Here is a 27,529-nt window from a genome sequence, read left to right on the forward strand (position 1 = left end):
CACATATCATCCACTGGAAATAAAACAAATGAACAGCAAGGAGAAAAGAGGACTAGGCTGCTTTGTCCAGAAGCACCTAAGATTAAGTAAATGTAGGAAGGGCAGAGAAACCAGGTCTCAAGCAATATGGGAATCCAAGGTTAAGGTCATTTGAAACCAGAGTTTTGAATGCCAAGTAGTATCAAAAGGCAACCATTGCAGTCACTCTTGTTCTCATTTTCAAGAGACCATTGACTAATTGCAAGATTCCAAACCTCAAGATCTGAACTAGGAGTTTAGGTTTTATGGTATTTGATTAAGTTCCATGAAACTCCTCACAAACTTAGCAGAAAGTGCTTAAATCCAAGTACAATACCCATAACACAATCTTTGGAAAAATGTATGCCTTCATAATTTATGAGTTTGCAAATTCAGAATCAAAATAAATTTCTACACACTGCATGGAACTACTCACACCTAAAGGTGTAGGATTATCTTCTACATACCTGCAGTGTCACAGGACCAGAAGTTGCATGCAAGTAAAAATGGTTAGAAAAATGTCTGTATTCTAGTATCAAGGCCACCAATTTGAATAATTTCTAGTTTTGGACCAGGAAGTGCCTACAATTCTGTAAGTGTCTGTCTTTCAGTTTCTAAAAGTTTTACTCTATGGAAAGCTCAATAAGCAGAAGGTTCACTTACAATCCCAATGAGATATGGGCTGCCTGCATCTCCCAGCAGATGGCTCACCAAAATCTGCAGGGCAATAGCTGTAGACTGTCGTCTTGGTGTCACCACATACTGAAACAAAACACAACCCACAAGAGAATGAATATTAACAGAATGAATGTCATGAATGGTCAGCTACTGATATAACAGCCTAGAGAGATGAATATATTAATTTTTATGTATTTCATATTCAAACACTGGTTACAAGTTTGGAGCCAGAGAAGTTATTCCGAGCAAAAGAGTACACTGGATGTTTTGTTGAGGAAAAAAACCATTCAAGAAAGCAACACACACGGCAGCATGACAATGGAGTAGAAAAAATATGACTTTCCTGCCTCCATTTGTAGACTCACAGCAGCTTGTACAGATTTACTTGGCCATGCAACTAGCAGAAACCTCCAGCCAGTAACCCTTGCAGTCATACTGATTTACCAATAAGGAGATGCAGCACTGACAGCCTCTGAGAAAAATCCCTTATGGCACTGTGTCAGCAGGCACGGTCTGGGGGGAAACTGGGGTATCTGGAATTTGAAATATCTGCCATCGCTATAAAGGATGTCAGCTGAGACCTTGCAGACCACATGAAGACAGAGGGAGGGGACCCAGCCTGTCAGACCAGAAGGTGCCTGATGGTGCTCTGATGACAGCTTTGACGGCAGAAGTTTGTTGCTTATAACCAGATAGCACCTGAGATATAGCTACTCTGGTAGCATCACCTCAAAATGATTATGCTTTTGAGTGCACACAGCTTAAATAACAAGTTGGAGAAGAAGATGTGGTGCACATCCAGAACACGGCAAAGCATAACATAGATTAGAACTATTTTTTAAAATGAAATGTAGTAATTTTGGGGTAATAAGGGCTTTATGTCTGTGCTACTAAAGATCGACTGTGCCTGAAGAAGTACAGAATGATTCTATGCAATTTGTGTTTCTCTCTTTCAAGAATACATTTACACAAAAAGCATTCAAAGGCAGAATGAGACAGAAGCAATTTTAAACCTTCATACCTTTGTTTTCCAACCACTTGCTCATAGCAGAGACAAAATGCTTAATATTCTCCCAGTCCTCTATTCCCCAATCTTATTTTTTGGGAAACTGATCTGAACATCACTTAGGGTGTCTCAAGCACTAATTAATAGGGTGACTGGTGTTTTACCAAGAGACAAACTCAAGGTTTACAACCCATATTGTGGCTCTAGAGCCACCTTCAAGGAAACACTAACATGCATGGCAAGTTGGGTTTAGAAGAAAAAAAATAAAAGATCCTGCTTTCACATTTGATTTAGAGTTTTATTATCATTCTTTGTGTTTAAAGAGGCCTCAGAATATTAGAGAAAAAAATATTTACCTACCACTAAGATGTAGCTATATCACAGTAGCAACATTAATGTCACTTCTTTAGGGTGAGTGGAACTGCATTAATGGACATTAAAACAGGTGGGTAAGTCCAAGACACCAAGGTTTATTACTCTTGTGAGAATAAGAGCAAAAAATACTTCAGTGCCACATGCAGTCAGGACCTATACATACCAGTAAGTTACAGCATTTTAACTACACTGAAACTTCAAAGCCATAGCATGGATGCAGAAACGGGAAGGACAATAAGCTATATTAATGTAATGGTTTGCATTCAGGGGTGGTTTGACAGAGGATGCTGTAGCACTGCATTCCTTTCCCTCTTGCAGCCCCCCATCTGCAGGAGCTAGCATGACATACATTCTTGGTATGAAGATTGGGCCACATAGATTCAAAACACCTAAAAATGTTATTTTGATAAAAACCCATTCATAGAGTAATCATGATTTACATCTTGTAATTTAAGTATCATGCCAAGCTTTTTCCATTGCTATGGTTTTCATGCTGTATGTCTCTCTCTCACAAACATCCTTCTACCATTTTCTCTCATGTTTGACAAGATGGATGTGCTGCAGAGTCTTTCCCTAAAATGAAGCTCTTCTGGGGGGTGCCAATCTGGATCATTTTTCTCAGCAAGGTCACCTGTTTTCACAAGGCTTGTATGAACTCAGGTCTTCCCAAGGTCTCAAACTCTTTATCAAACTTGGTTGAAATCCATGGTTTCAAAACTTAAAGAGAAAGCAGACACAGACTGTAGTAAGTCTTGTTTCCTTAGGAAGTGAGGCTATGAATCCCATTTAGATTTAACAGAGCATTTGATCTAAAATGAGAAAGAAAACATACAGATTTCCCCAACACAATTAGCAAAAATTATAGCCAACTTGGCTATCTGTCCTTTTATCTCTGCCTAGTAAACCCTTCTTGTAGCCAGGGTTTTCTAAGCAGTAACATGCCTTACACCCTGCTGGAATGCCAGAAACACAGCAGTGATGTCCTTTTTCTTACAGCCAAATTTCCTATGTTCAGAGAGGGAGTTTCTCAAGAGCTCACATAATTAATTCCATTCAGTGGGAGCCTTTTGGTCCTGCTTACACCATATTGCAACCAGTTTCAGTAGAAAACCAGTCCACACTGGCAGTGCCCCTCTGAGCCAGAAATGGCCACAGCCTTGGATACACAAATCACTCAATATCTTAAACCAGCATCTTTGCACCTAGTAAGAGTACTCTGTACAATGTGGTTTTATTAAAAGACATAACCTCCTTCCTTACTTTGTACACATACAGCTAGCTTGTATCCCTTTCCATTCCTAGTGTCTCCAAAGTAGATATTTCTAACCATGGATGGAACATTTATTTTTCATTAGGAAAATTTAGATAGAGTGCTTCAACAGTAATAAATATTAAAACAGGGATGTCTTGGAGATCTCTTCAGAGTTACAGAAAAGCACTTTAATGTCCTGTTGCTGTCACACTGCATCCAGACCCCTGCCAGCCTAAGAACAGTCATGTGAGACTGGCTGATCTGGAAGCTGAAATCCTTGTCATCCATGAGATGGAGGAACAGTCCAACAGCTCCTCCTCACTGTGGTCATGGCACACTTTGGCCTAGCCTGAGGGTGTTCAGTTTACCCAAGTTCTGTTTTCTCTCAGAACCTGCCTGGAGTACCAGTTGAGCAGCTGCACTTTGGGAAGAGGTTCTTGTACAGGAAGAGAGATAAAGAGTCTACAGTAGAAAACTCTGAGCTTGGGAAGTAGACCTTGCTATGACAGACTGTACCAGACTGGAGACTGACAGCTCTTGGCTCTCCAAGGATATCATGTCATCTGTCCTAGACTCAGATTTCTTTTCTTTTATTGATAATGACAGGCTGTGTTTGAGAAATACAAATCAAATATTGTTATGCACTTAATATATTGTGCGCGCTGCAGGCATGAGGAAAGATAAATGCACTTTCGCTCTCTCAGTGCCCTGCACCACTTCCATACCACATTTATTTAATATATCTGTAACTACAAGAGACACATGGAACAAAGCTGTAACAAGAAAAATGGAAGAGAAGGATAGGACATTTCCTGTAGTTACGAGGCTCATACCAACTCTGCCTGTGCTATTATTCAGGTTCTTCTGCACAATGGAAACCATATGCAAGAGCTCAAGCCACTGCAGAAAAAGAAGAAACCAAACACTCCCACACACAGGGACTATGAAATAGCCATAGCATCCTGCCTGTCCACAGTGACTGCCCAATTACCCACGCCATGTCAACAATGCGAATGACATCCTACACACTGTCATCTCCCAGGAATCCCAGTCCAGAAGCCTTGACAGATAAGCAGGATGCCCCAAACAGATATCGTTTGCAAACCCTGTCATACTGTCTCTGGAGGTTTTAGAGATCCTCCTGCAGACTGTGACAGAGTTGTCAGCTAAAAAAGCAGATGGAACAGACAGGCTGGTGAACGCTCTTATACCTCCCAGGGCACTTCCAAACAAAGACGGGGACATGTTGGTAGCCTTCCCAAACCCCATATTAGCTTCCAGTTCCAGCATCTCCTACACTATTAGCTGCCAAAAACCTAAAAGACAGAGTCCCATCACCTCACAGATGGCAAACATATTTCATAAGGGACACTCCATGTACAGCCTCCCAGTAAGCCAGCGTATTGCAAGCAGAGCAGCTACAGCACTTCTCCACTTGCACATTATGACTGTAGTTGTACAGTAGATACCTTCATGTTTACAGCTGAATAAGAGGCACAAAGGTTGCTACATGCAATGCATCTTGATGTATTAGCCACAAAGGAAGAAAGTCCTTATCATTCAGTCAGCATCTTCCTTTGTCTTCAGCTCCACAGGTCGCAGGATAAATGAATTTCTAGCTACATTGTCTGGCTAGTAGTGTCATGTGGGAAGAAAGAAACATCATTTTCATGGCAAAATAAGAACCTGCATTAGCAAATCCAGCCACATTATCAGAAATCCTACCAGTTCACACGGGAAACAACGCAAAAAGAGAAATTACTGTCGTTATCTATGGCACCCTTCAGTCAATGTAACAGCAGTGATACACTGAACCCATGGATTTTCAGCAGGATGAAGCACAACTCCCAAATAAGATTGCCACTGAATGAGCAGACATCCACAAATTCAGCTGAATTCCATCATTTTTCTGATAAGACAATTAGTAACATTTAGAATTCAACAGATCCAACCCGAAGCACATTCACTGAGTGTCTGCTCTTGGGGGAACACACCACTACAGAGCTCTGCTCTGCCAAACTTTTCACCTTCCCACTTGTTGCCAACTGATGCAATATTGCTTGTACCTTAATCTGAAAGATTCTAAAATAAATACAAATAAGGGGTGTCAGTCACTCGGGAGACAAGAGCTTCCTTCCCTTCTGGATTTACATGGATCCAGGATATGGCAACAACACTCCCGATAGACTTCCTGCAGGCTGCAATATGATGCAGCATTCCCCAAGCAAGCTGAGACCTGAGTGACTGCACTGAATGGAAGTGCAGCAGCTTGCAGATTTTGCAGTCTGGATTCAGAAAGGAACTGAAGGAAGAGCTGACAATAATCACCTGCCTTACTTTCCCCATTGTATAACAACAGTATCTAACTCAGTGATGTTGCCCTCCTCTTTAACAATGACAGAGGAGAGGATTAAAATGCAGATGTAGGAGTTCAAAGAAAAGTAAATTGAGAAACTTTTAAAAAAATCCTTCAGTGGTGCCTCAACTGATGTAAAAATAATTCTAATTGTAATAGTACTTGGTTCTGTTGCAAAAACCCAGTGATTTCAAAATAAACTGAAATAGAAGCTAATAAAAAATTTAATTTTGGACCAGTGAGTTTTTCTGCACCTGTTCACTGCTTCAAGGCTACAGCTCTTTTCTCATAGGATAATTGTTTCTGACCATTCTTTGAGAGTCAAAGAAGAAACAAAACCCTCTTGCTGCTGGTTGAGGTTTTAAGCAGACAACCAATTCACTAATGCCAACTGCAATTTTTTAATTAAAATTCCAGAGTGCAGAAAAGTGACATGTAGAAAGCAGCACCATGAAAGAGTATCCTGAGAACGTAACACAATAGTCAATATCAGCAGTGTTTTGTTGAAGAACCATGAAATATAAGTTGTTTCATTCTTTCATCTCAATCATAACGTAAAGAAAGATTCTTCAGGCTATGAAGTGTGAGGATAAACAGGCTCATGTCAACAAGGCCAGGTCAAGTCAGTGGAGGGGGTGTTCTATAGTGCTTCACAGCTAGTCCCTTTTGTCACTAGACGGTGCTCAGCATTTGGCTATATACTTTCACATGGAAGACTGCAATAGAGATACTTTTATCTCTGCTCAGCTTTTCTACCGCTTGTTTTTAGTTAGTTGTTTGGAATACCAAGCAAGTTGTACATCTGAGTAACTAAGACCATAGTGACAGCAACCTCAGTTGTAAATTTTTCAGTTCCTGTGGTAGCAAGCAGTGATGACAGCCTCGTAAGGAACTGTGTTCCACATGAGCCACAGGCTGCAAGTCTTCTTTACTGTCCTAAACTCTTATGACATGTTATTGTGCATCAGTGCATGTTCTGCTACATATTAATGCATTCACTGTGGTTCTTATATGAAAGATTTATTATGACAGTAGAGTTTGCAGTAGCAATTGGCAAATAGGTTTGAGCTCCCTTGGAATGAAAAACTGTTACATAAAACAGAAAATGCTCACATGTCTCTTGCTTAGGATCTCTTCAGCTACTGGTTTTCCATCATTAGCCTGAGGATGGGAAACAGTCAGAGATTTCTGTTCTGCTTTGCCCTGACCTTTGTGTCTTCTCTCACATGTCCTGACGGCTTTACACAGTTTCCCTACTCGCCTTCCATCAGTACCAACTGCATCAGCATTTTGCCCATGCCATGCTTGTCTCAACAATCTCTGTCTCTCAGGTAGCATCCTGCTTGAGATGTCTGGGTTACAGTCACACCCACCGTTCTGCAACACAGTGATCCCACAGCAGAAGATTCTCCAAAGTAGAGAGTCTGGGTCTCATTTGTGATACAGTACTCTACTCTTTGTAGAAAAAGATAGTGCCAATTTAAATGCTTTGTCTTATGCACATGGGCAGCAACAAAAGGATTGTCAATCATTTTAATAGCTCTGGGTCTGGTACTTAAATCAGCTTTCTGCAGTCTGATTACTAGATATGAACAAGGTAGACCATTTCCTTGCTTATTTGACTGATATTCAGGTTGTTCATACTATGGATTTAATAAAAAAATCATACAAACTACTTCATAAGACTGGTGACCTGCGTAATTCAGTGATAGTAACAACAGTATCTGTCCCATGTTTTACACAGACACTGATTAGTGACTGTGGAGCTACAGCATAAACCAAAGGTTGCTAATTTTTTCCTTTGAGTGAAAACTCAAGTACATTCAAAATTACTAACCCTAAAAGCCTTGGCAATAATAAATTAATAGCTGCTTGTTGATACCTAGACTAACTGTGCCACAAGATGTGTGCTTTTCACATCACTTCTTTTTAAAGAAAGTTACTGATGACAGAATTCAAATTAAATAATGCACTGCTATTCTTTAGGCTTGTGGTGTCAGTCCTGCAATCTCCAAGAGTCTCATAAGCGTTGCTCCTTGCCTAATGCTTTGGCAGTGTAGCACCACTTACGAATTTGACTTGCAAGTGCTGGAATTTATCTGCACTGTATTCTGGAATATGGGAACTTGCTAATAGTTCACAGAATGATGAACTGTAACAGATTCGCTAACTTTAGTTTACAGAATATTGACTTTCCCTCATTTGGATCATCTTTTCAAACTTTTGGAGCACAAATAGAAAATCTCCGATTATAGACAGAAAGTGACCCTCTCTGGTGCAGACCATGTTCTGGCAGACATCCAACAACACAGAGCTGTACAAAAAATCCAACCTAGTGTGGGTACAGGAAGCTCTAGATAGTTCCACTCACGTTCATCCAAATCAGTACAGCTCCTTTCTGGGCTTACAAGAAGCTCGGACTGCTGCACCACCACACCCGTATTGTTACTGGCACCCTTGCACAGCAGTACATTGTGGCATGTGATTGCAGCCCCAATGCTAGCAGGGTAACAATAGATATTCTTAGTAAGAGTTCATTCTTCTCTTCCTAGGAGGTGGAGGTCCTTCTGGCCACCGAGATGCAGGCTTATGAACAATATTATGTTGAGGAAGATGAAAAACTCAATATAAGGGAATAGTTTCACAAACACTTACCAACAGTATGTCTGTCACAACAGCCCAGTTTACAGATAGAAACAATTCTCCAAATGCAATAAAAATCTGCAAAAAAGAAGAAAGCAGTGACTGTACACACTGCATTGACCTTCTTTATTGTGAAGATGAAGGCAGGCTCACTGACTATGCTAATTGATGTAAGGGTTGTTGTGCCTAGCCACCTACTTATAAATGAAGCATCTCTGTCTATGTTTACAAACCCTAACTTCATCTTTAAAGGGGGAAAAGGAACCACAGCAGGTATGTGGGTTGTTTTTTGTCACAAATCTTCAGCAGAAGAGCCAAAATAGGAAACATACACCACCCTCCCAAATAAACATTAATGAACTGCTGAACCCAAGAGGAGGAAAGCAGGAACCTGTAAAGAGAAACACTCAGCACAGGTTTAAAAACTGGTCAAAGATCTCCCTTTGCTTAGGTTTCCAAATGAAACAAATAGAACACCTCTGTACCAGTGCAAGTACTCTTAAAGCTCCTCCAGAGACACAACTTCCAAGATGAAATGGACTCCAAGAGACAGGCAGCCTCAAAGCCTTGGTGCCCTGTGGGAATTCCCTAATTCATCACAGATGGAGACTCAGCCATCAGGAAAAGGGGAAGGGCCCCCAACAGTTCTTACACCTGTGGTCTTAGAAAAGATTAACTCTTTCAGCTAGCCCTGGACATAGATTTGAGCAGGCTGTACAGACTAATCGATACTTGAGGAAAGCATTAAAAACTACACTATCAAGCTGGAGCCATTCTAGAAGGCAGAATCTATTTAGTGACAGAGGTCACAAAGTCAGATGGCACCTAGGAAATAAAATCCATTACAACAACAGATGCCAGCATCTTGTTCAGTAAGGTCTTGGTCAAGATGTTGCATCTGGTTGATGAAAATGTAGTCCTAAGAAAGGCAGAGTGGCAAACTCTCAGATGTTTTCAGAGGGGTAGCTTACATTCTCCTATGAAGAACCAGACCTATTATGCATCTTCCTATGATACCCCTCCCTCCTCTGTGTTTCTTGCCTGTACTGTTCATGTCTTTTCCTTTCCAAACCAGTCTGGAGAAAAAGGTCCTTGAAGTACAGAGATATTTAGCATAGACCTTTATCCAAACATCTTTTCCTTCAAAATGCTTTATATAGGTTTTCTAATGTGCAGCTGAATCTCCATACATAACTATTTTTCTTTAAGTTTTATAACAAATATCACTTGTTTCACATACCCCTTGACTATGTCTTAGCTCTTGGATTTATGCATCCCACTAGCAAAGTCTTTCCACTGATACAACCTTGGCAGACCTTGCCCTGGCAAGAGACAGAATGCAATCATTCTTCTCCAGTTTCATGACTGTTACAATAACAGCCTATAGACTGCAAAAACCATGCTGCATGCCAGTCTTAGCTAGAAAGCAAGTGACACACCCTTTATTAGAGAACTTTGGGCCAAACGCAAATTGAAACGTGCTCATTAACGTGGGTAGCAATATCACACAGTTCAGCTTTTTGCCAAGCCACCTGGCAATTAGGACTACCAATGTCAAATCTTGCAGCCACCAGAAAAGATTAGCCCTTTATTATCTTAAGATAATACTCTCTGAACTCTCTTGGAAGACCCAAATTCATAAAGGATCTTCCTTTCCTTTTGCCCCTTGATTCCATACAAATAAACTTTAAATGTGCTATTACTTAACTTAGAACTGCAGCCTGTGAAGTGGTCAAAGTAGTACTCACAGAGGAATTACAGAAAAATGCAGAAGTGCAGTTGAATCCTGCTATACAGTGACAATGGCATGAACTTATGTAAATTCTGTCAGTTGTGCCATAGCTAGCAAAAGATAGTGTATGCTAAAGTGAAACACAAAGGAGAAAAAGAACAAAGGGATTTATTTAAATCCTGACTGCTATTTTACATATGACAAGATGCAAATCCAACAGTTAGAATAGGAGGTTCTGAAGACTTCCAAACTGTTCCTAGATACCATCAGTGGAGTAGATGACTATCTGCCTTTATACATCAAACGTTCTCCTTTATAGGAATCTTATGATGTTCAGCACTTTTAAAGTGTTTTTTCCAGTTCTCCTTTCTCTTCATGCTTTTTCCAAGTTATTTAGTCTCTACAAGCCCCTAAGAACAAGAGCATGTCATGCCTAGTGCAAGAAAAGAAAGCTAAATTCATCTTTAGGAAATAAGTTATACTCTCAACCTAGATACCAAAGGAATAGGAATTAATGAAAAATTATCCATGATAAGAAAACATGATATTTAGTGGTTAAGGCTTCATACTTCAGAGAATAATTATTTCATACATAATTGTGTTAACATTAAAGACCAACTTTGTTAGCTTTTCTTTTCTTTCCTAAGATCTTGTGTGGATTGCAATTGTAGGGTCACCAGAAAAATTTAACCCAGACAGCTTTGGAAGATAATAAAACATTCTACGGATTCTATTAAGGTATTCTGTCTGCAACCAATATCAATTTTATACTTTCTCATGCAGAATAAATGCAATATGGTTGAATAGCTAGCATACTAAGCCATCCAACTGCAAAAAAAACCCTGTAGTCAATAAAGAGAAGAGAGTTTTATGTTCTTTTCTTCAAAACAGGTGGACACATCCTGGAAGTACTGTACTTGGTTAGGGAGAAGGGCTGAGGATGGCAGGAAAACAACAGAGCAATGCTCTATTTAAAGTGCATCCTTCTGTTCCTACCATCTCTCAATATTCCTCATACTGTCTCAAGTTCTTATTTTAAATTAGTATAGAAAGGGTTTCCATTAAATTTGTCCAATCATGTTTGTGGCATGTCCATTCTAATCTGCTAAGTGTACCTAGAAAAGAGTGAAGCATTGTATTTTATTGCTGCCACCTTCTACAGGATCCCCAACATTTTTAACAAACACTTAAAGCTGGTCTCCAAAGGATACAACCAGAATAATGTCCCAAATTTTAAGGGGATTTTGCTTTGTAGATGACTGTTTACATTCATACCTAAGCTAATATGAAGAGAATTAGATTGTAATCAATGTCAGTGCCAAGCACACATTCTGATTTTAAACAGTCACATGCCTCAACAACAAATCAGGGAATCAGTATGGCTGGACCATAAGTGAGCAATGATTTCTGTCTTTTTTCAAAAAGAACCACACCAGGCAGGTGTATCAGAGACAAGAGCTGCAGAATGCGTCCTTCAAAGGCAAGCTGCAGGTTAAGACAGCATCCTGATACAGCATTACCATCAAAGATAGGTCTGTTTAAGTTACCGCAACACCAACTATTGTCCAAGGTTCCTAGTCGTGACTTTCCAAAGCATCTGCTGCACTGCAGAGAGCACACATATTTCATTTTGTTTTGGAGACAGGAACAGATTTAGACAGAGACTGCTCTGAGATAACGAAGCCAGGTAATTTTTCTCTTGTCTTTTCAAAGGCAGTCTTTGAAATCAAGAACTGGGTGTCCAGAGAGAGAAGAGAAATCTCATTACATTTCAGTTCACCTACCCCAACAGAAACCTTTGGAAGTCCAGCCATATTTCTGTGTTAACTTGAGAATTCTTGTGCTTTGAAACATTTCTTCCAGCTTTGGCCATAACTGATTAAACCTGGTTCCCTTTTATTATCCACCCAAGACAGTGGAAAGCACCATACAGAAGCCACTGTAATTGCACGCTGATGCAAGTCTGCTTTTTTGCTTCAGTAGCTTCTGCACTGTGAAGTGATGGAGACAGGTCTGCTAACATCAGTGTGCCTGAGTAGACAGTGACTGGAAAGCCAGTTTCCTGCTAGTGTCCTACACAAATGGAAGATTTGTTTCAGTGGGACCTTCAAATTAGATGCAGCAGCTGGCACGCCACTCCAATTCTCACACCAGTATGACTAATGTCAGATCTTGTTTAGAAAGCAAGGAGAGGCACGGCTGGTGCCAGAGAAGCAGTAGTTAAGCAGCTGTAGTGGTAAAAGTACTAGAAGAATCAGGTGCTTAGATTATGTACAATTTATTACCACTGCACACTGTTGACATTACATGTTGGAACACCTGAATCTAGCACATCAAACAAAAGACAAAATGGCAAAGTCTTTGGTTAAAAGACCAACTGGTCTGCCCATGGGAAGAAACTTCAGGAACACAGTTATCCATATCCCAGTCCAGACTTTCCTCCCAGATAACACACTGCCTGGAAACAGAATGCTGCTTGCAAGGGGAGAAACATTTTAAACAAATTCCTTTTTATCAGTCCTAATAAAAGGTATATTTTGGTAATTCAAAACCAATATATTGATTCACTCATCTAACACAGACTGGCAAGTGGAACTGTTGCTCTCTACCTTTAACGACAAAAAAGAACTGCAGAGCAGGACTATGTGGGAACCTGAGAAGCAGCAAAAGAAAATGGCTAATTCTTTTGGCACTCAGATCTCCACTTTTGAATCTAAAAATAATCTTCGATTTCACATTTTGCTTTGTGTACCCACAGTCGGACATGCAAATCCATTTGTTTTCTCCCTTGGTGTAAAGGTGTTTTTCCACAGGAATACACATTCCTGAGGAGTCAGAAGGAAAATCTCTTTGAATAAGTGTTATTCTTAGAAGCAAAAAAACTGCAAAACTGCCCTTTTGCAGAGAACTGTTGATTACTGTAATTAACTTTACTTGGATCCTCTTATTTATGTTAATCATGGTAATTGTGTCTATGAAGTCACAGGAAAAAAGCTTGAAGTCTTTCCCTAACACTTTAGCAGATTATAGTTAAAATAAGGTTTACATTCAGCTCCCTCTCACAGGGAATTTTTGGAACTATTCATTGTTCCTAGTAAGTTTCTGTTTTACCATTTACTGACAACAGAATTTAAGCGATTTATACTTCAGTTTGCATTGCCAAAAGCTTGAGTTTGAAGATCAGCTAGTGGTTTGGGGCTTTGAAGGTGATGGCTAAATTATTCTTAGCAAGAACTGTGCGTAGTGTACAGTCACAAGTACACCAATCTTTAAGTATTCAGAGAGCAAAAATAAGTCAGAATACTAAATTAGTCACATAGCATTAAAAATTAACATAAGATTGAGACTTCCTTTAACTACATTTTTGGATAAGGGACACTCTAGCTTCCTGCAGCTAACTACATAGGCTTACTATTCTCTTCTTTAGTGTGGGTGGACTGTATAGGTCCTGAGGCCCAATTTATAATGTTCTGACTGCCTGGGCCAAATAATGCACAACATGGCTCTCACAGGACAGAGCGCAGCTGCAGGCAGTATTAGAGCAACATGCACAGTCCTTAGCTGGTAAGGCCACCTTGTCACAAGTCACTGAAACCTCTTATTGGTCTAGAAGATTGCAGAGAATTCTGTAAAAGCCATCCCTTCCTCCTCCTCCCCCTTCCTTATGTCCCCAGGATCTTAGAAAACATTTTGCTAATGATAGCAGATCGGCACTTACAAATGTGGAAAGGATGTTTGTCTCAGCCACCATCAGAGATATGTAGAGGCACAGAGCAGAAATGAACATGCTTGTGGCACAGATCAGAGGATCAGCTTTATTGTTTATCTTCCTTAATCTTCTTGCAGCTTCTGCCCCAGTAATGACACCCAAGATTCCCGTCCCGATGGTGATGCCTCCAAATATTAAGCTGGTGACAAAGCAAAGGATTCAGTTGAGCATAGTAAGACCATACTGTGGAAAAAAATTGGTGTTAGTTTATACCTTTAGTTTCAGAGGACTCTTTACTGGGGGACTTGAATTTTATTCCACTTGATCTGACCCTCCCACTCTTTCTAAATGGATTTAATCCCAAGCCTCAACTGAAGCTATGCCTCTGCAACTGAGCCTCTATGCTGTGGAGCAGGTATTTGCCCATTTACAGAGCAGGTGTTATGCACCCAGGCTCAGAGAGGACTCTTCTCAGTATGACCTGGCTTGGCCATCCAGTGATTTAGAGGAGACACAGTCATCTTGGTTACCCTGTGAACCAATCTACTCAGTCATCCCTAAAACACAGATGGAATAACCCTGTATCACAATCTGCTGTCTTGGAAGAGATCCTATCACATGGAATTATATACATCTAAATTACAATCCTCTAGTTAGCACAGCTGAGATGAGTCGCTTCTCTGACTATGGGAAACATCTACCACTTCCCAAAAGAGTTGAAATACTGAATAGTTAACCAGAGGGAGGTCCATGTAATATTTTCTGAATGCAGAATGTCAAATGCCACACAGCATTGTGTGTCTGCAAATGTGTTCTCCAGGAATGACAAGTTCATGTTTTAAAAGTATGTGTTTGAATAGCTTAGAAGATTCAGCTTCCAAAGGGACTTCTGTATATGCTTTTCTCTCTGTCCCAAAGGAGATCGTAATGACAAAGCAAGTCTCTTGCTACACGACTAGTGATGCCACTGATTGTTTAATGCATTGTAATTCTCCTAAGGCAAAGGAGGACAGGAGCACAAGCGCTTCTAAATATTTTAGAGTGCTGCATGGTAAGTTCTGTACATTTTCCTAAGCTTCCTCTGACTGCAAAGCAAAGTAACCATCTAGGATATGATCTGTTCCTTTAAACTACAGTGCACCTACTTTTTAATTTCTTTCTGGCTGATTAGGAAGAACTCAATACTTCTACAAGGAAAAAAAAAAAAGTATTTCTATACAAGATAAAACTTTAAGCATATTTGTACTCTCCCTTTAAGTTCTTTGGGATTCTGATCCATCACTCAGTATAGCTTGATGGTGACAACATAGATTGTCTCTAGGCAGAATAACTATTTTAGAGATTTGTCCGGGAGAGGCAAGTTCCAAAGTGACATTAGTTGATCAAAGCATTCATGGAATTGTGTTTAGAAGATTCTTCTGTTGTAAACTGAAGTTGAAATAAACCTACAGCTGGAAGGGAACAGCCAAAACTAAATCCAAGCACAGTTCAATGGACAGGGAGTAGGAAAGTACAGAAGCCTAGTCCTGGTGAAAGGCTCCTTTGGGATGTTTTAAGGTCTGAGAATGCTCACTTATCTGTCTGATCTGTTCAAAAGTGTCTGCACAAGGACCTGAATAAAAACTTCATACTATTTATCTACCTTCAAAGGCTTGAGACCTGAGTCAGCTGTGGTGCTGTTTGAATTTGTGTTTCCAGTGAGTCTAAGTGACACAGCCCTGATCCTTAAACAAAGCCTGCAACTGCTGAACAGCCAGAGGGGAAAACGTCCTTAAAGTACCCCTGGGCAGGTCTGGGAATGTGCAGCTCAGTTCTTCCAGCACCATCAGCTACAGGTCTGACATGGTTGTTTATATCACGTTTCTTTGCATCCCACTGGAATAACAGTCTAAAACTGACCCTATGCTGCTTCTGGCACTACCTTATGCCAAGGCTATTTTTAAAGCATCCTGTAAGAAGCAGTACATGAGGTTAAACTATCAGGTGCTCCATTTTACTTCCCTGAAGACCATGTCTGCTCTAGCAACACTACCGTGGAATAATAATTCAGAAGGTGGATTAGAAAACAAAACATAGGCTAACACCTTCAGCTTAAAAAAGGAAGTAATTAAACTGTGTGCCTTCTCTGCCTACCCTGAGCTGGACTCCTGAGTTCTGCTAAGTAATGTGCCAGTGGTGACATCCGTGGAAGGACAGTTGCATTCCCCACTGAAGTACTTGTGGATGACTATTCAATCTATCCAGTTACACTGCAACTTGGAAACCAATTTTGAGTTGGCTCGGTTATTCCATTGCAGAAAAGCAAAAGAACCCAATTACCAGAGGACACCCTCAAGGTATGATTACTGCTTTTCTCTTTAATTGTCTTTGCCTGGAAAGACAAAGTAGTAAGCAGTTAGTTCTTGGAAATCCATCATGAAGGCAGCGACTGAAACCGGATTTGGGACACCTCCAGAAGAAAGGTAGGGACACTTGTATGGAGGCCACTGGTAGGGAGTTGGTACACAGAAGAGAAGTGTCCCAGTGCTCACTGTTACTGAGGGCAGTCGTGAAGACTCGAGAGGAACACTGAATACATTTTTCTATTCCGGTTAACACATTGTAAGGAAAAAAATTCTCTTCCTAGCTGGGGAAAAGTGATCTCCAAAAAATTGTATTATGATTATTTTGAAGTCCTCTCCTGTTGTAAATTCCTCTTGCCCACCCAACATTTGATACTTATTCATGAATCTTTCTTCATCTGGATAGCCTCTGTAAGCAGAGCTCTGCTGACAGATACTCACAAGACCAAATTATCCTGTTTTGACATAACATGATACTAGATCAAATTCATTGAGCTTGCTTTATGCTGGGAGTCACAATGACCTGACCAATATAGCAGCAGGAGTTTTAAAACCAGACTAACAAGAAGGTAATAGGAAAGTTACCAAAACACAGGATCTAAACATACTTAAATGAGTATTTAGGTAGGTTGGGGTGCACAGTCAGTTGTCAACTGAAGTCCCTTTGCTAAAGCTACTCCTTTCCCTGCAAGTGTTCCTGTTACTGCTTCTTTCCACTTTACTTAAATAGAGTGGCAGCATCTTTCCAGTTAACCGAGTGACTATAAACAAACAACTAGGAGTGTCTCAGCATACCTAGCAGCAACCTACTCTAACATTCACACCCAACTGTCTTCACGAGAAGTGTTGAGGGTCACATCCTACCTTCTGCCTTTGGAAACAAACTTGACTCAGCACTGTGCAGTGTTTCCCAGCATGTTTCCACAGTCGTGCACACCTCACCTGTTAGATGAATTGCTTGATTTTTGGAGGCATGGTGATACAGTGCCCTGGACAACCTGAGCCCTGTAAAGAAACTGCGGCATCCACATTCCCAGGGCTCCAGTAACAAAGGCCATGGCAGTCAGACCCAGCGAGGACCAGACAAAACTCCAACTGAAAGTTAAAAGAAAGAAATGTGAGATACTAGAAAGAATGGGGTGTGAGGAAAAAGGGAAAGCCTACCTGCAATATCCAGGATTTCAAGCAATAATAAAACAATTCATTCAGGCATCTTATAATCAAAATGCACTCCCTTGAAGATACTAATTTTGATGAGACTTTATCGATGAACTTCAACAGTAAATTACTATTAGACCTACTGATTTCATGCTAAATCCCAGTCCTGGTCTCTTGCAGATTTCATTGCCAACTTCTGCTAAAACAATTGCTATGAAATTTTTGATAGCGGAACTACAACAATAGAGAGTGGGCAAGAACTTAATGGCTTAGTAGCTAAATGAAAGTGTTCTATGTGCAAGTCTAAATGCCTCAGGATGGTTTTAAGTTGTTTGTGTAACCAATATAAATGAGAGTAACATCTAGGTCTTCCAAACTGTTAAGATGCAGTGGCTGAACCACTCCTTAACTCTACCTGAGGAAGTAAAAATGGACTCTTAGTCTGCACAGAGAGTTTTCAGACAAAAGGAGATACGTTGTAAGAAACTGTCCAAATCTTACGTTCCCTCCTGCCCTATTCTAGGAGTGAATTCACTTTTTACTGGTCTCTTTCTAGTTAATAGTTTAGGAGAAAATTCCCTTTGAAGGCAATAGGGAGGTATGAAATCTTAAGACTACATAAAAGCACTGCAGATGACCAGGTGACCAGCAGACTAGAGGATTTGTTAAGATATGAATCTAATTCTTCATCTTCTAAAGATAAAGGGCTCTCAGAGTTGAATAAAAGCTGAACCACCTGTTTTTTTGGCAGTATGTCCTTATGCTTTGGAAATCAATTGCTAAAGGAAAAGCAAATTAAAAGCTGATTTTACAACATTGCTGGAGGTTGTGAGGAACAACTTTGTAGGAAAACAACTTCGCCGTTAGTCAGAAAGGTTTATTTTTGATTCACCTCAGACTGTACTGCCTACAAATTGTGATCCAGCAACCTGGATCTCTAACGCACTTGGTATTCTGGATGCAGACAGGACGCAAATCTAACCGTCAATTAGAAAACGCTGGATCCTCCACGAGAGGGACACTCCACAGACAGAGGAGGTCTCGGGCAAGCAAGAGGGGCTTGTCTTTCCCGGGAAGCCCTGCCGGGGCGGGCAAGCAGCGGCGCCGTCCGGCGGCCCGGGCGCAGCCGCGCAGCGGCACCTGCCGTTCCCCCGCAGAGCCGCCGCTCGGCTCGGTCCGGCCCCCGGCGGGGCTACCGCGGGCCAGCGGGCTGCGGGCCTCAGGAGCCTGCCGCCGGCCTGCGGGTCAGCTGGGGTTGACTTTAATTTCTGTGGGGTTGAAGGGGAGGAGTCGTCTGGCAGCCAACAGGTTAGGCGGTCAGACACCTGCAGTTACTTCATGAGCCGTGTTGGGCTCTGGCCTCTTGTCTCAGAGGCACAGCAGGCTCACAAATACCATATAAAAGCTGCCAGAGACGTGCTGATTCAACCTTCCTCAGGCACCGAGAATTACAGATAAAGTTACACCTGCAAAATGTGCTTCTACCCACCTAGCTTACCCTATGTGTTAAAGCAAGAGGGAAGGGGAAACTTAGTAGAAAGCAGAGTTGGATTTAAATAGGAGCACACTGCTATCACAACTTTGCCTCCTTCCCCTTCCTCAGAATGGGAGAATAGCAGAAGCAAGGAAATTTTTAATCTATCGTGCAGCATTCCTGTAAAAGAGTGGAAGAAAGATTTTTATTAATTGTGTCTCAATAATCTTGTACACAGCGTGCGATACAAAGGAGCTGAGCAGGATTTGATGGCCTATTTCTAATAACGGAATGGTCATTCTTCAATGGAGGGAACCTTTACTGCTAAAATCACTTACTTCTTGGCAAGTGATACGACATCGTGACACCAAGTAGTCTTGGCAGTTCTCTGTACACCCGGTTTCTCAGCTGCTACTCGTATTGTGCCGGAGATGCTCAGTGCTCTGTGGGCTGCTGTCCTTCTCTGGGTCCTGTGAGGGACCAGGAGAATCAGAAGAACCAATGCTAGACCTCCCATGCAAGGAGTTACCTGTAGGCACAAGGCTCATTAGATCAAGGACACCTTTTTTCTTACAGTGAAAACTCCACAGCAACTCAAATTCAGTGTTAGAATGACATATCAGAGAATTGCAGGTATGTTCAGAAGCAGATGTGACTTACTGTTTGTAGGTCATATTTGTAAAGAAGAAGGGTGACTTTGGTGATTTATGGTGACTTTGGAGAAAAGATAACAGATCCTCCCTCCCCATCATACAGATATATGATTGCTCCCTCCAATTTTGGATAAAAACATGTGAAGAAAGGAAACTGTACCATAATAGTCTGACCACAAATGCAAGAATCACTGGTGCACTGAGTAACATCAGACTGTTACTCCAGTAAACATTCTTCCCTACTCATCCTGTACTTGCTAGTTAATTTTGTAGGTAAGTTAAGAGGATCTGACAAAGTACTTCCAAAGCACTAGGTGCTCAGTATGGTGAGAAATTATGATGACATGACCAGAACAGAAGAGGCTTTTTTCTTGAAACCCTCAAATAATAGAAGTTGTTCCCAACAGCATTTCAGAAAACAAACTCTTTTGATTTTCCTGAAGAATTATACTGGTGCTACCAGTATAAAGTCCATTTTAACTTCAGTTTCCTCTGTTTGAGGAGGTCTTGGTGAACTGACAACCATGCCAAGTGTGTCCTCAGGTAAGAGGAACACCAGCACCTGCCCTGGCTGCTGTACAATTTCACCTATGCCTGCTTTCATTCTGCAAGAGCTAGGCAAAAATCATCCACTTGTCCTGCAGGAAGAGTTCTCTTAAACACCAAGTTCATGACCAGTCAGACAGTAGAAAGTCCTCCCACTGCTCACTTCTTTTAACACAATGAGCATAAGTAATCTAAACTCCAGTGATGATTCTGATTTTACAGTGATGGCTCAGCCCCTGAGTGAAAGTGAATAACTCACCCTGAATGCCCAGTGCCAGTCACCTGTGACATCTGCCATGCCAGCTGCCAGGACATAACCAAGACCACTGTAAGCAACAGAACAATCAGTAGGCACCGAATTCTTGCTGGCTGAAATGACACATCTTGCCAGCTAAGGAGCACACAGAGAAGTATTCTGTCATAGTTTTCAAAACAGATAAACAGAAACAACCCTTATGGTCTATGCCAGTCTACTTGCCAGCCAGTACTAAAAAGACAGTCTAACCTCCTCAGAGCAGACTTGAGATGGTGGCAATAATGTCCCAGATTCCCCTTGGAATACAAGTTCTGTAGAATGACACTGCAAATCCAGATCAGACAGCCCATGAAGCAGTTTATTATTTACTGTTTTCTGTGCTAGCGACATGAGTTAAGCCCTGCAGGAATTCCTTTAGTTTTAATCTGCTTTCTGGGCTCAGCCTTGGCTGCCTGCTCTAATAAAGAGTATGCCTCTGAACCACTTAAAAAGTCCTTCTCTACCTCTTCTTCAGACACAATGTCAATTTAACTAAAAGAGCAGAGGGAACTGCCAATTCTTCCCTGGGAGACACTTAATGGAGCATTCTTGAAAATTTGTCAAGTAAACAAATATCTAAAAGCTTTTGTGTTTCAAAACCCAGAAATAAATTACCTACCACCATGCACATATTTCTTTTAGAATTGATTCAATATTTTATTCAAAACCTACCAGTTTTCAGAGTTTAGATTCTCCCTAAAAAATGTGGGCGGGGAAAAAGTAAATTTTTCTTCAAGATAAACACAGAAATAAGCCTAACCAGCTCTATAGAAATATGCTAAGCAAGTGACAAATCCTTCTGCAAGAGCCAATGCAGATATACATCAAAATATGTTTAATCAAGACTCAGGTCACAATGAATTGCAGGCATGGTCAGACAGAATTTCAAAAGGCAGGTCAGTTACTAGCAAGAAAACCAACCTTCCCACTGGAATGAAGATATAGAAGATAGACAACATTGTGGTCCTTTTTCCTTCCTCAAACAGGTCTGCAATGATGGTAGGTGCTACTGTGGAATAACTGGCCGTGCCAATGCCAACTAGTCCTCGTGAAATAAAGAATATCCAGTAATACTGCAGGTGAAAGACACATTATAGTACAAAAAAGCCCATGCAAGAAAGAACGCTTACTATTAAAGAGGTGCATTTCAGTGGACCAAATGTACGAGAGGAAATAAGACTTCACTGTCTTTTGCGTATGTCTGTGTTCCCTTCACTCACACCTGCTTCCCTCGTATCCCACTGCTGTGCTTTTTACTTTCTGCACAGTAGTGACTTCTTAGAGTGACACCCAGAGGGAATTACAGGATAGAGTTGATAGACCACAAGCTTGCTGAACAAACTGCTAGCTGCAAGGTCATAATCAACAAACAGTTGGGATAAAAATAAGACCCCATCATTTGCAACAGTAATGTGTGTGTTCTCCATTGCCCAGGCTGGACTCCACCGTCCCATAAAGCATTCCATTGAGTCCAGGCTTGAGGAGTGAGTGCTGAAACAATAGCTTTTCCAAACATGATCAGAGGGGACTCATCAACTTCTGCAAGACATATGCAGATTATTTTCATAGTACCCTCCAAAAAAGCAACATACCGATTCACTGATGAATGAACTGCCTAATGTTACACCAGACCAGAAGAAAATACCAGCTCCAAGGATGATTTTCCTATTGTACCGGTCACCGAGGTATCCAAAGATGGGGGCAGCCAGCATGTAACACAAGATGAAGACTGAAAATCCAAGAAGGAGCAAAGACAATATTGGTCAAATTATTTTTAGCCTATGTACTCCTCATCCCTCAGACAAACTCAGGTTATTTTTTAGGACAGAGGTTAAAGTCAGACTTTGTAGAACTAGTAGGTAGATTGACATTTAGAAAAAGATAAATGCAGATTCAAAAAAAACAATACAAAAATAAAATATGTGAATTGCTCAAGTTCTGTATTTCTTGAGACATTCCTTCATCTTTTGTGATTCACATGCTATAGGATTTTTGAAGGACTCAACTGCTTCCCTGAACCAAAGACTTTCGGTTTTGCATTATAGTCAGCCTGCCCACAAGTGGAAGTGAGCAATACCACACACATGTAGGAACTAGAAGAAATAAGTAACTAGATTGTGTTTTAGGAACAAACCCGTGTAGATGCAAGGCAAAGTAAACTATCTGAACTTAAGTGATTTTATTACCTGTTTGCAGTAGACCTGTATCCCCATCGCTAAGTTTGAAGTATTTCTGTATATCTAGCAGGATCCCTGCAACAGACAAACACCGAATGACAGCAAAGTACCCTGCTCATTCCTTGTAATTCTATTAATTTGCCAGCTCAAAGATGTATTTGAAGAAGAGTGCTTGCAAGAACTGCAGCACATTTAGCTTGTTAGTTTACATGTAAACCATTAGTCTACCACAAGCACAGATACACAAGAGAATTAAAAATTCTTATCACTATAGATAAAATTCATGATCTTCCACTACATAGGTCTTATGAGAGTCAGTTTACCCACTATTTTAATCACAACTGTTCTGTTTCTTTTGCACCATTAGTACATAAACACATAAACAGTTTACAGTCCAAGGTTTAATGGACACAATGTGGAAAAAAACAGTGGCAAAGTTTCACAGGCAGGAGGTTGCTATCTTCATGCAACTAATCCTAAAATTTTCTTAATAACCTTAAAATGTTAGGATGAGTTGAAATTCCTTCTGTTAAGAATACCTGTTAATATTTTCAGTATATACAGTATTCCAATCAGTGCCTGTTGGATTTTTCAGGATGCGAATGGCTACAGTCTTCATTAGCCAATGGTGGCTAAATCAGCCCCATAGCCAGGGAAATACTACTGTAATACAGATCATGGTTCTGATCGTGTAATTCTGTTCATATTTCTATCACAATTTTGCAAAGATCAGATGAGATATAGATAACTGCAGATTTACAAATTAACATTTTTAGTGGTGACAATGACAGACAGATTTCACCAAAAGTGATCATTTCTATTTGTGATAAACAGCTGACAGAAATTCCATCTTGATTTCTAACCATTCAATAGCTGTGGAAAAAGGTTAGAAGAGTTGTCAAAAAGTGTGGAAGAAAGTCACACAAGCAACAAACTGAGGGAAGATCCATGGATCTGGCACCTCAAGGATGCATGAATGCTGTTGAGACAAAAAGGTCATTTCCATGTCTACATCATGCCAAGGCTGCAGATCTACCATCTCACCTATCTTGCATTTCTTCATTATATTCCTGAAAAATAATTTAAAATAGCAGAAGATACTGCTTTGAATAAGCGTACCTTTGCTCCAATATTAAAAGATATCAATTAAAAACAATTTCTTCTCATGTAGCTTTGGTTTTGCCAAAATAGTCAAAATGAAAACTTTATTAAGAGGATGAAGCCACCACTTAAGAAAATAAGTTCTGTGTAACCTGTCTGCTATGTTCCCAGAAGCTGACCTGCAGCAGAATGGAGCTCAGGGTGAGGTTAGCAAGAGGTACCTGTTCTGCTCCTACAGGGTATTTTACGTGTTATGCCATACACTAAACTGCTGCAGCCACTTGAAAGCATTCTTGAGCCAGTTAAAGCCAAATGCAAGCTCTCCCACATGCTCTCCCCGTGGCTGCAGCATAATCACTCTCCTCACTGTTTACTGATGTGACTTGAAGTCAGTGTAGATCAAGGTCCAGCCTAACAGCAGCACCAGAGCTTTTAAAGATGTTTCTCCGTGACCCTCGAACATACTCTGCATTTAGGATTTTCTTAATGGTTTCAGAAGTTTAAGTCAGTAGCTTCATGCAAACATTTTGTATCATTAAAACAGGACAATCAGTTTTATCTATTCTTTCTGGTAGCTGATTATCAACACAAAGAAATACTGTTATTATAGGAACTTCAGTTTTAGACTAATAGAGCATCTAGAACAAATCACAGCTAACACAAGACTTGAACTGAACCACAACTTCATCTCAAACTAACTTTCACACTGAGCACCACTAAAATGTTATCCCCTCCACATAACTGAAATAAGTGGCCTGACCAGTTATTGGCAAATTACAACAGCTTGGAACAGGGTTACAGATCAGAGGGGGAAGAGTCTGCATGATCACCATTTTTAACAAACTGAAGACTCAATTCTAGCAGACAAGTAAGTAGAAGTGCTTGTTTTCTGTGTGAAGATTGATGCAAACTCTGTCAAAGCCTGTGAGCAAAACTGCCCGGAAACCACAACTTCATAACTGCCACCAGCTTACTTTTAAACAAATATTCAAGCCTCTCCTTTTTCACTTTCCTGTTAACTCACATTTAACAATATGTTCATATATATGGACAGCCAAACTCAAAAGTACTGATGCAGGAATTCTGCAGTGCAGCTGAATTCTAGCAGATGAATGGTATACTGCTGTGGTATAAATGGCAATTTACAGATTGCCTCCATGGCCCAAGAGGTCCTAGAGTTACCTAAAAAGTGTTTTAGTCATATATTGTAATTAAAGTAGATGTCCGATATTTCAAAGGCTTGAACACTATCCCCACCTCTGTTCTTGAATTCTTACATGTCCCTGAGGGCACCTCACTCACAAGAAACTGAGCCTGTTAACAAATAGGCAAGTTTTACTTCACAGGCCTTCTTGAAAATTTTAAGCTCTTAGCATGGACAGACACCAAAGAATAGTTCAAAGCCTGGAATGAGCCAAATGACTGCTTGCACTTAATACTTCCAGGTGTACACCCTCCTAGCAGCCCAGTTCTTGCTCAAAGATATTTTCATCCTCTTCTGTCCCCTGCCCTTCTCCAGGGAAAGTCATTTGACAATAAAACCCATACATTGAAGTTGTTCACTAACAGTCTTGCAGTATCATTCAACATGCAGTACTACTTGTTTCCTTCCCCCTTGTATGTGTGGTTAAGAGTTATTCAAAAGAAAAAAGATTAAACTCCTAAACCCACTAACTTAAATTTTTAAAGATACCGTTTGGTACTGTCACTAGATATTTAATTCCAAATTTAGAAATCCATCCTTTGGTTTTTTTCAAGGTTTTAAAACATTTATGATTTCCAGGCCACTCAGAAGTAAAATATAGCAAGCTCACAACAAGTGTTTCCTCCTAATTTATAAATCAGATCCCTGGAAGCATGGTAGATGCTTTGGAGTGATGCTAAACAGAAGAATTTACACAGACCACAGTTTACATGTGAGGAAAAAACATAGATTTCCCACCAGTTTACTAGAAGCAATTCTTTGCTGCTCATGGCTAGGTAAAAAAAATAATTTAAAAATCACATTTTGGAAGAAGGATATTATTATTAGCAAACACATTGTAAATTTGGTAGGTCATGCCTAAGGAAGTGTGTCTCTGTTCTCTTTACACAATCATGTTACGCTCTTCATTGCAGAAATCACACAATTTCCAGAAGATCATGAGAAAATTAAGCCTCCCCTAAACAAACCTGCACAAAGATAACACAACTTTTGTACTTTCAATGGGGGGAATGGCATCACTATTCTTTAGATAAAGGAATGCCATATCTAATCTACTAGATCCAAAGAAGGCCTGGTAAGCTGCTGTATACAATAAAGGGAAGCTTCTTAGTCAAATCTCTGTAGAATCCAGACACAAAAATAGACTAGTTGTTCTGTATGCTGAAGTCTGTTTATAAGAGACTTAGATTTAAAAATATGAATCTTAAGCATTTAACAGATATGATTTTTGTAAGCATTCTATTAACCATTAAGAACTAATACGTCATTTATCAGTCTTCCAAGATTCATAATTGGAAGTTTCATTAAGAGTATGACCAACAGGCTAAAGCAGATAAGTGAGAAACATTAAAAAGACATAAAGCATATCCTTACTTTAGAAAACATTTTTAACTACAGAGTAAGTAGAGCTGTTGAGAACTTAAATTTCTTTTTCCTTAGAAGGAGAAAATAGGCTCTCACCTGGTACAATGAACCAATCCATGAAATTTATTAAATTTGCATAGCACAGCACAGCAGCTATCATGTAATCTCTCTTTGCTGGACCCTTCCTTGACACAGACACGAATGGACCTTGTCTCACATGTGCTGCAGTAGCTCCATAATTCTGCTCCACAGGGGGCAGCTGGGGCTGCAAGCTTGTGTTTTCATGTGCACCAGGGTTTTGCATATTTCCCAGTGCAGAAAGTCACCATGAATTATGAAGTGTTTCCTTAGTGCACCAAGTCACAAGTCGATTTTATGTTCAAGCTATGAGGAACTTCAATCACTATGGTCATTTCCGGTGATGAAGCCCAGCCACTAAAAGCTGAAATTAAATGTTCCTTGCAGTAGGAAGAACTTTACAAAGAAAGAAGCTGCAGTCCTGTGTTTTTGCAAAAGTGCTGAAGTGCTGTACCTTGAAGACAAGGAAGAGGAAATGTAAACAAAAGCAAAATAATCCGTTGTGCATCCAAGAAATACAAGTGCACAACTTTGCAATGATCTCTCAGAAACTGCATATGCAAAATTGATGATAATCTTTGATAAGGTCTCAGAGAACTGCCAGAGGTAAAAACAGCCTTTCTAGAGAAGAGAGGGAAATCAAAAAAGAGAAGCTCATTTGCTAGATGCTAGACCTGGTACCTATCTTTGACTTGAGCCCTCCTTTACCACAGACTTCTTGTGCAACTCTGGAGAAGTCATTTGCTTTCTCTGCAGCTCAGATCTTTATCCCTGCCACACACCCATACACACCGCCCTGGCCTTTAAAATAGGGCTACCTAGCCTTGTCCTTGCCACCTGACCAGTCACTTCTCCCTGTTACTGCCCATCTCCTTTGCACTGGCTGGATCTACCCTCAGAACAAAATCCTTCCCAACAAGGTTCTGAGTTTTTAGGTCAAATCAGTAATTTAAGCAGAAGACTTACACTCCAGACCACTTGCTGGTTTTTTTTTTTGTTTTTTTTTTTTTTTGGGGGGGGGGGGGGGGGGGGCGGAATACCAAACAAATCCAACAAGAAACCAATCCAGAATGCTACAGTAAACAGAGAAAGGGAGATGGAAACAAAAACACTCTTCTTCAGTGCTGCTGGAACTGTGCACATTCCACAGTTCTGAATTGTGCAACGGGATTTCTTCCCCTTTCTCTCCCAAAAAGGGGTCTGAAAGGGGAAGAAAGGAGGACACAGGAAGGCATTCTAGTTCTTTCAGGGTGTGTAGATACCTTTCTTCCCTGTCCTTCTACTGACCACTCAGATTTGAAAAAGTATTCTTAGTTAATTCTTCCAGCATCACTTTTCCTATTATATTAATTATTTTTTAGACACAT

The 27,529-nt window shown here is 40.4% G+C and overlaps 1 protein-coding gene across 1 annotated transcript in view; it reads right to left on the reverse strand.

Annotated features, from left to right (window-relative positions):
* LOC141952452 (protein spinster homolog 3-like) overlaps positions 1–26,423 on the reverse strand; it is a 30,323-nt gene extending 3,900 nt beyond the window's left edge. The window contains exons 1-10 of the mRNA XM_074889868.1: positions 26,181–26,423; positions 22,424–22,489; positions 21,830–21,966; positions 21,159–21,310; positions 20,202–20,268; positions 19,082–19,272; positions 17,054–17,206; positions 13,779–13,968; positions 8,341–8,406; positions 682–780 (exon numbers count right to left, since the gene is read on the reverse strand). Coding sequence (XP_074745969.1) covers positions 682–780; positions 8,341–8,406; positions 13,779–13,968; positions 17,054–17,206; positions 19,082–19,272; positions 20,202–20,268; positions 21,159–21,310; positions 21,830–21,966; positions 22,424–22,489; positions 26,181–26,388 — 1,329 coding nt within the window. The 5' untranslated portion in view covers positions 26,389–26,423. The remainder of the gene's footprint in view (positions 1–681; positions 781–8,340; positions 8,407–13,778; positions 13,969–17,053; positions 17,207–19,081; positions 19,273–20,201; positions 20,269–21,158; positions 21,311–21,829; positions 21,967–22,423; positions 22,490–26,180) is intronic.
* Between the last annotated feature and the right edge of the window lie 1,106 nt (positions 26,424–27,529).

Source organism: Strix uralensis, chromosome 20 (assembly GCF_047716275.1).
Source record: "Strix uralensis isolate ZFMK-TIS-50842 chromosome 20, bStrUra1, whole genome shotgun sequence".
In the NCBI taxonomy this organism is placed as follows: Eukaryota; Metazoa; Chordata; class Aves; order Strigiformes; family Strigidae; genus Strix; species Strix uralensis.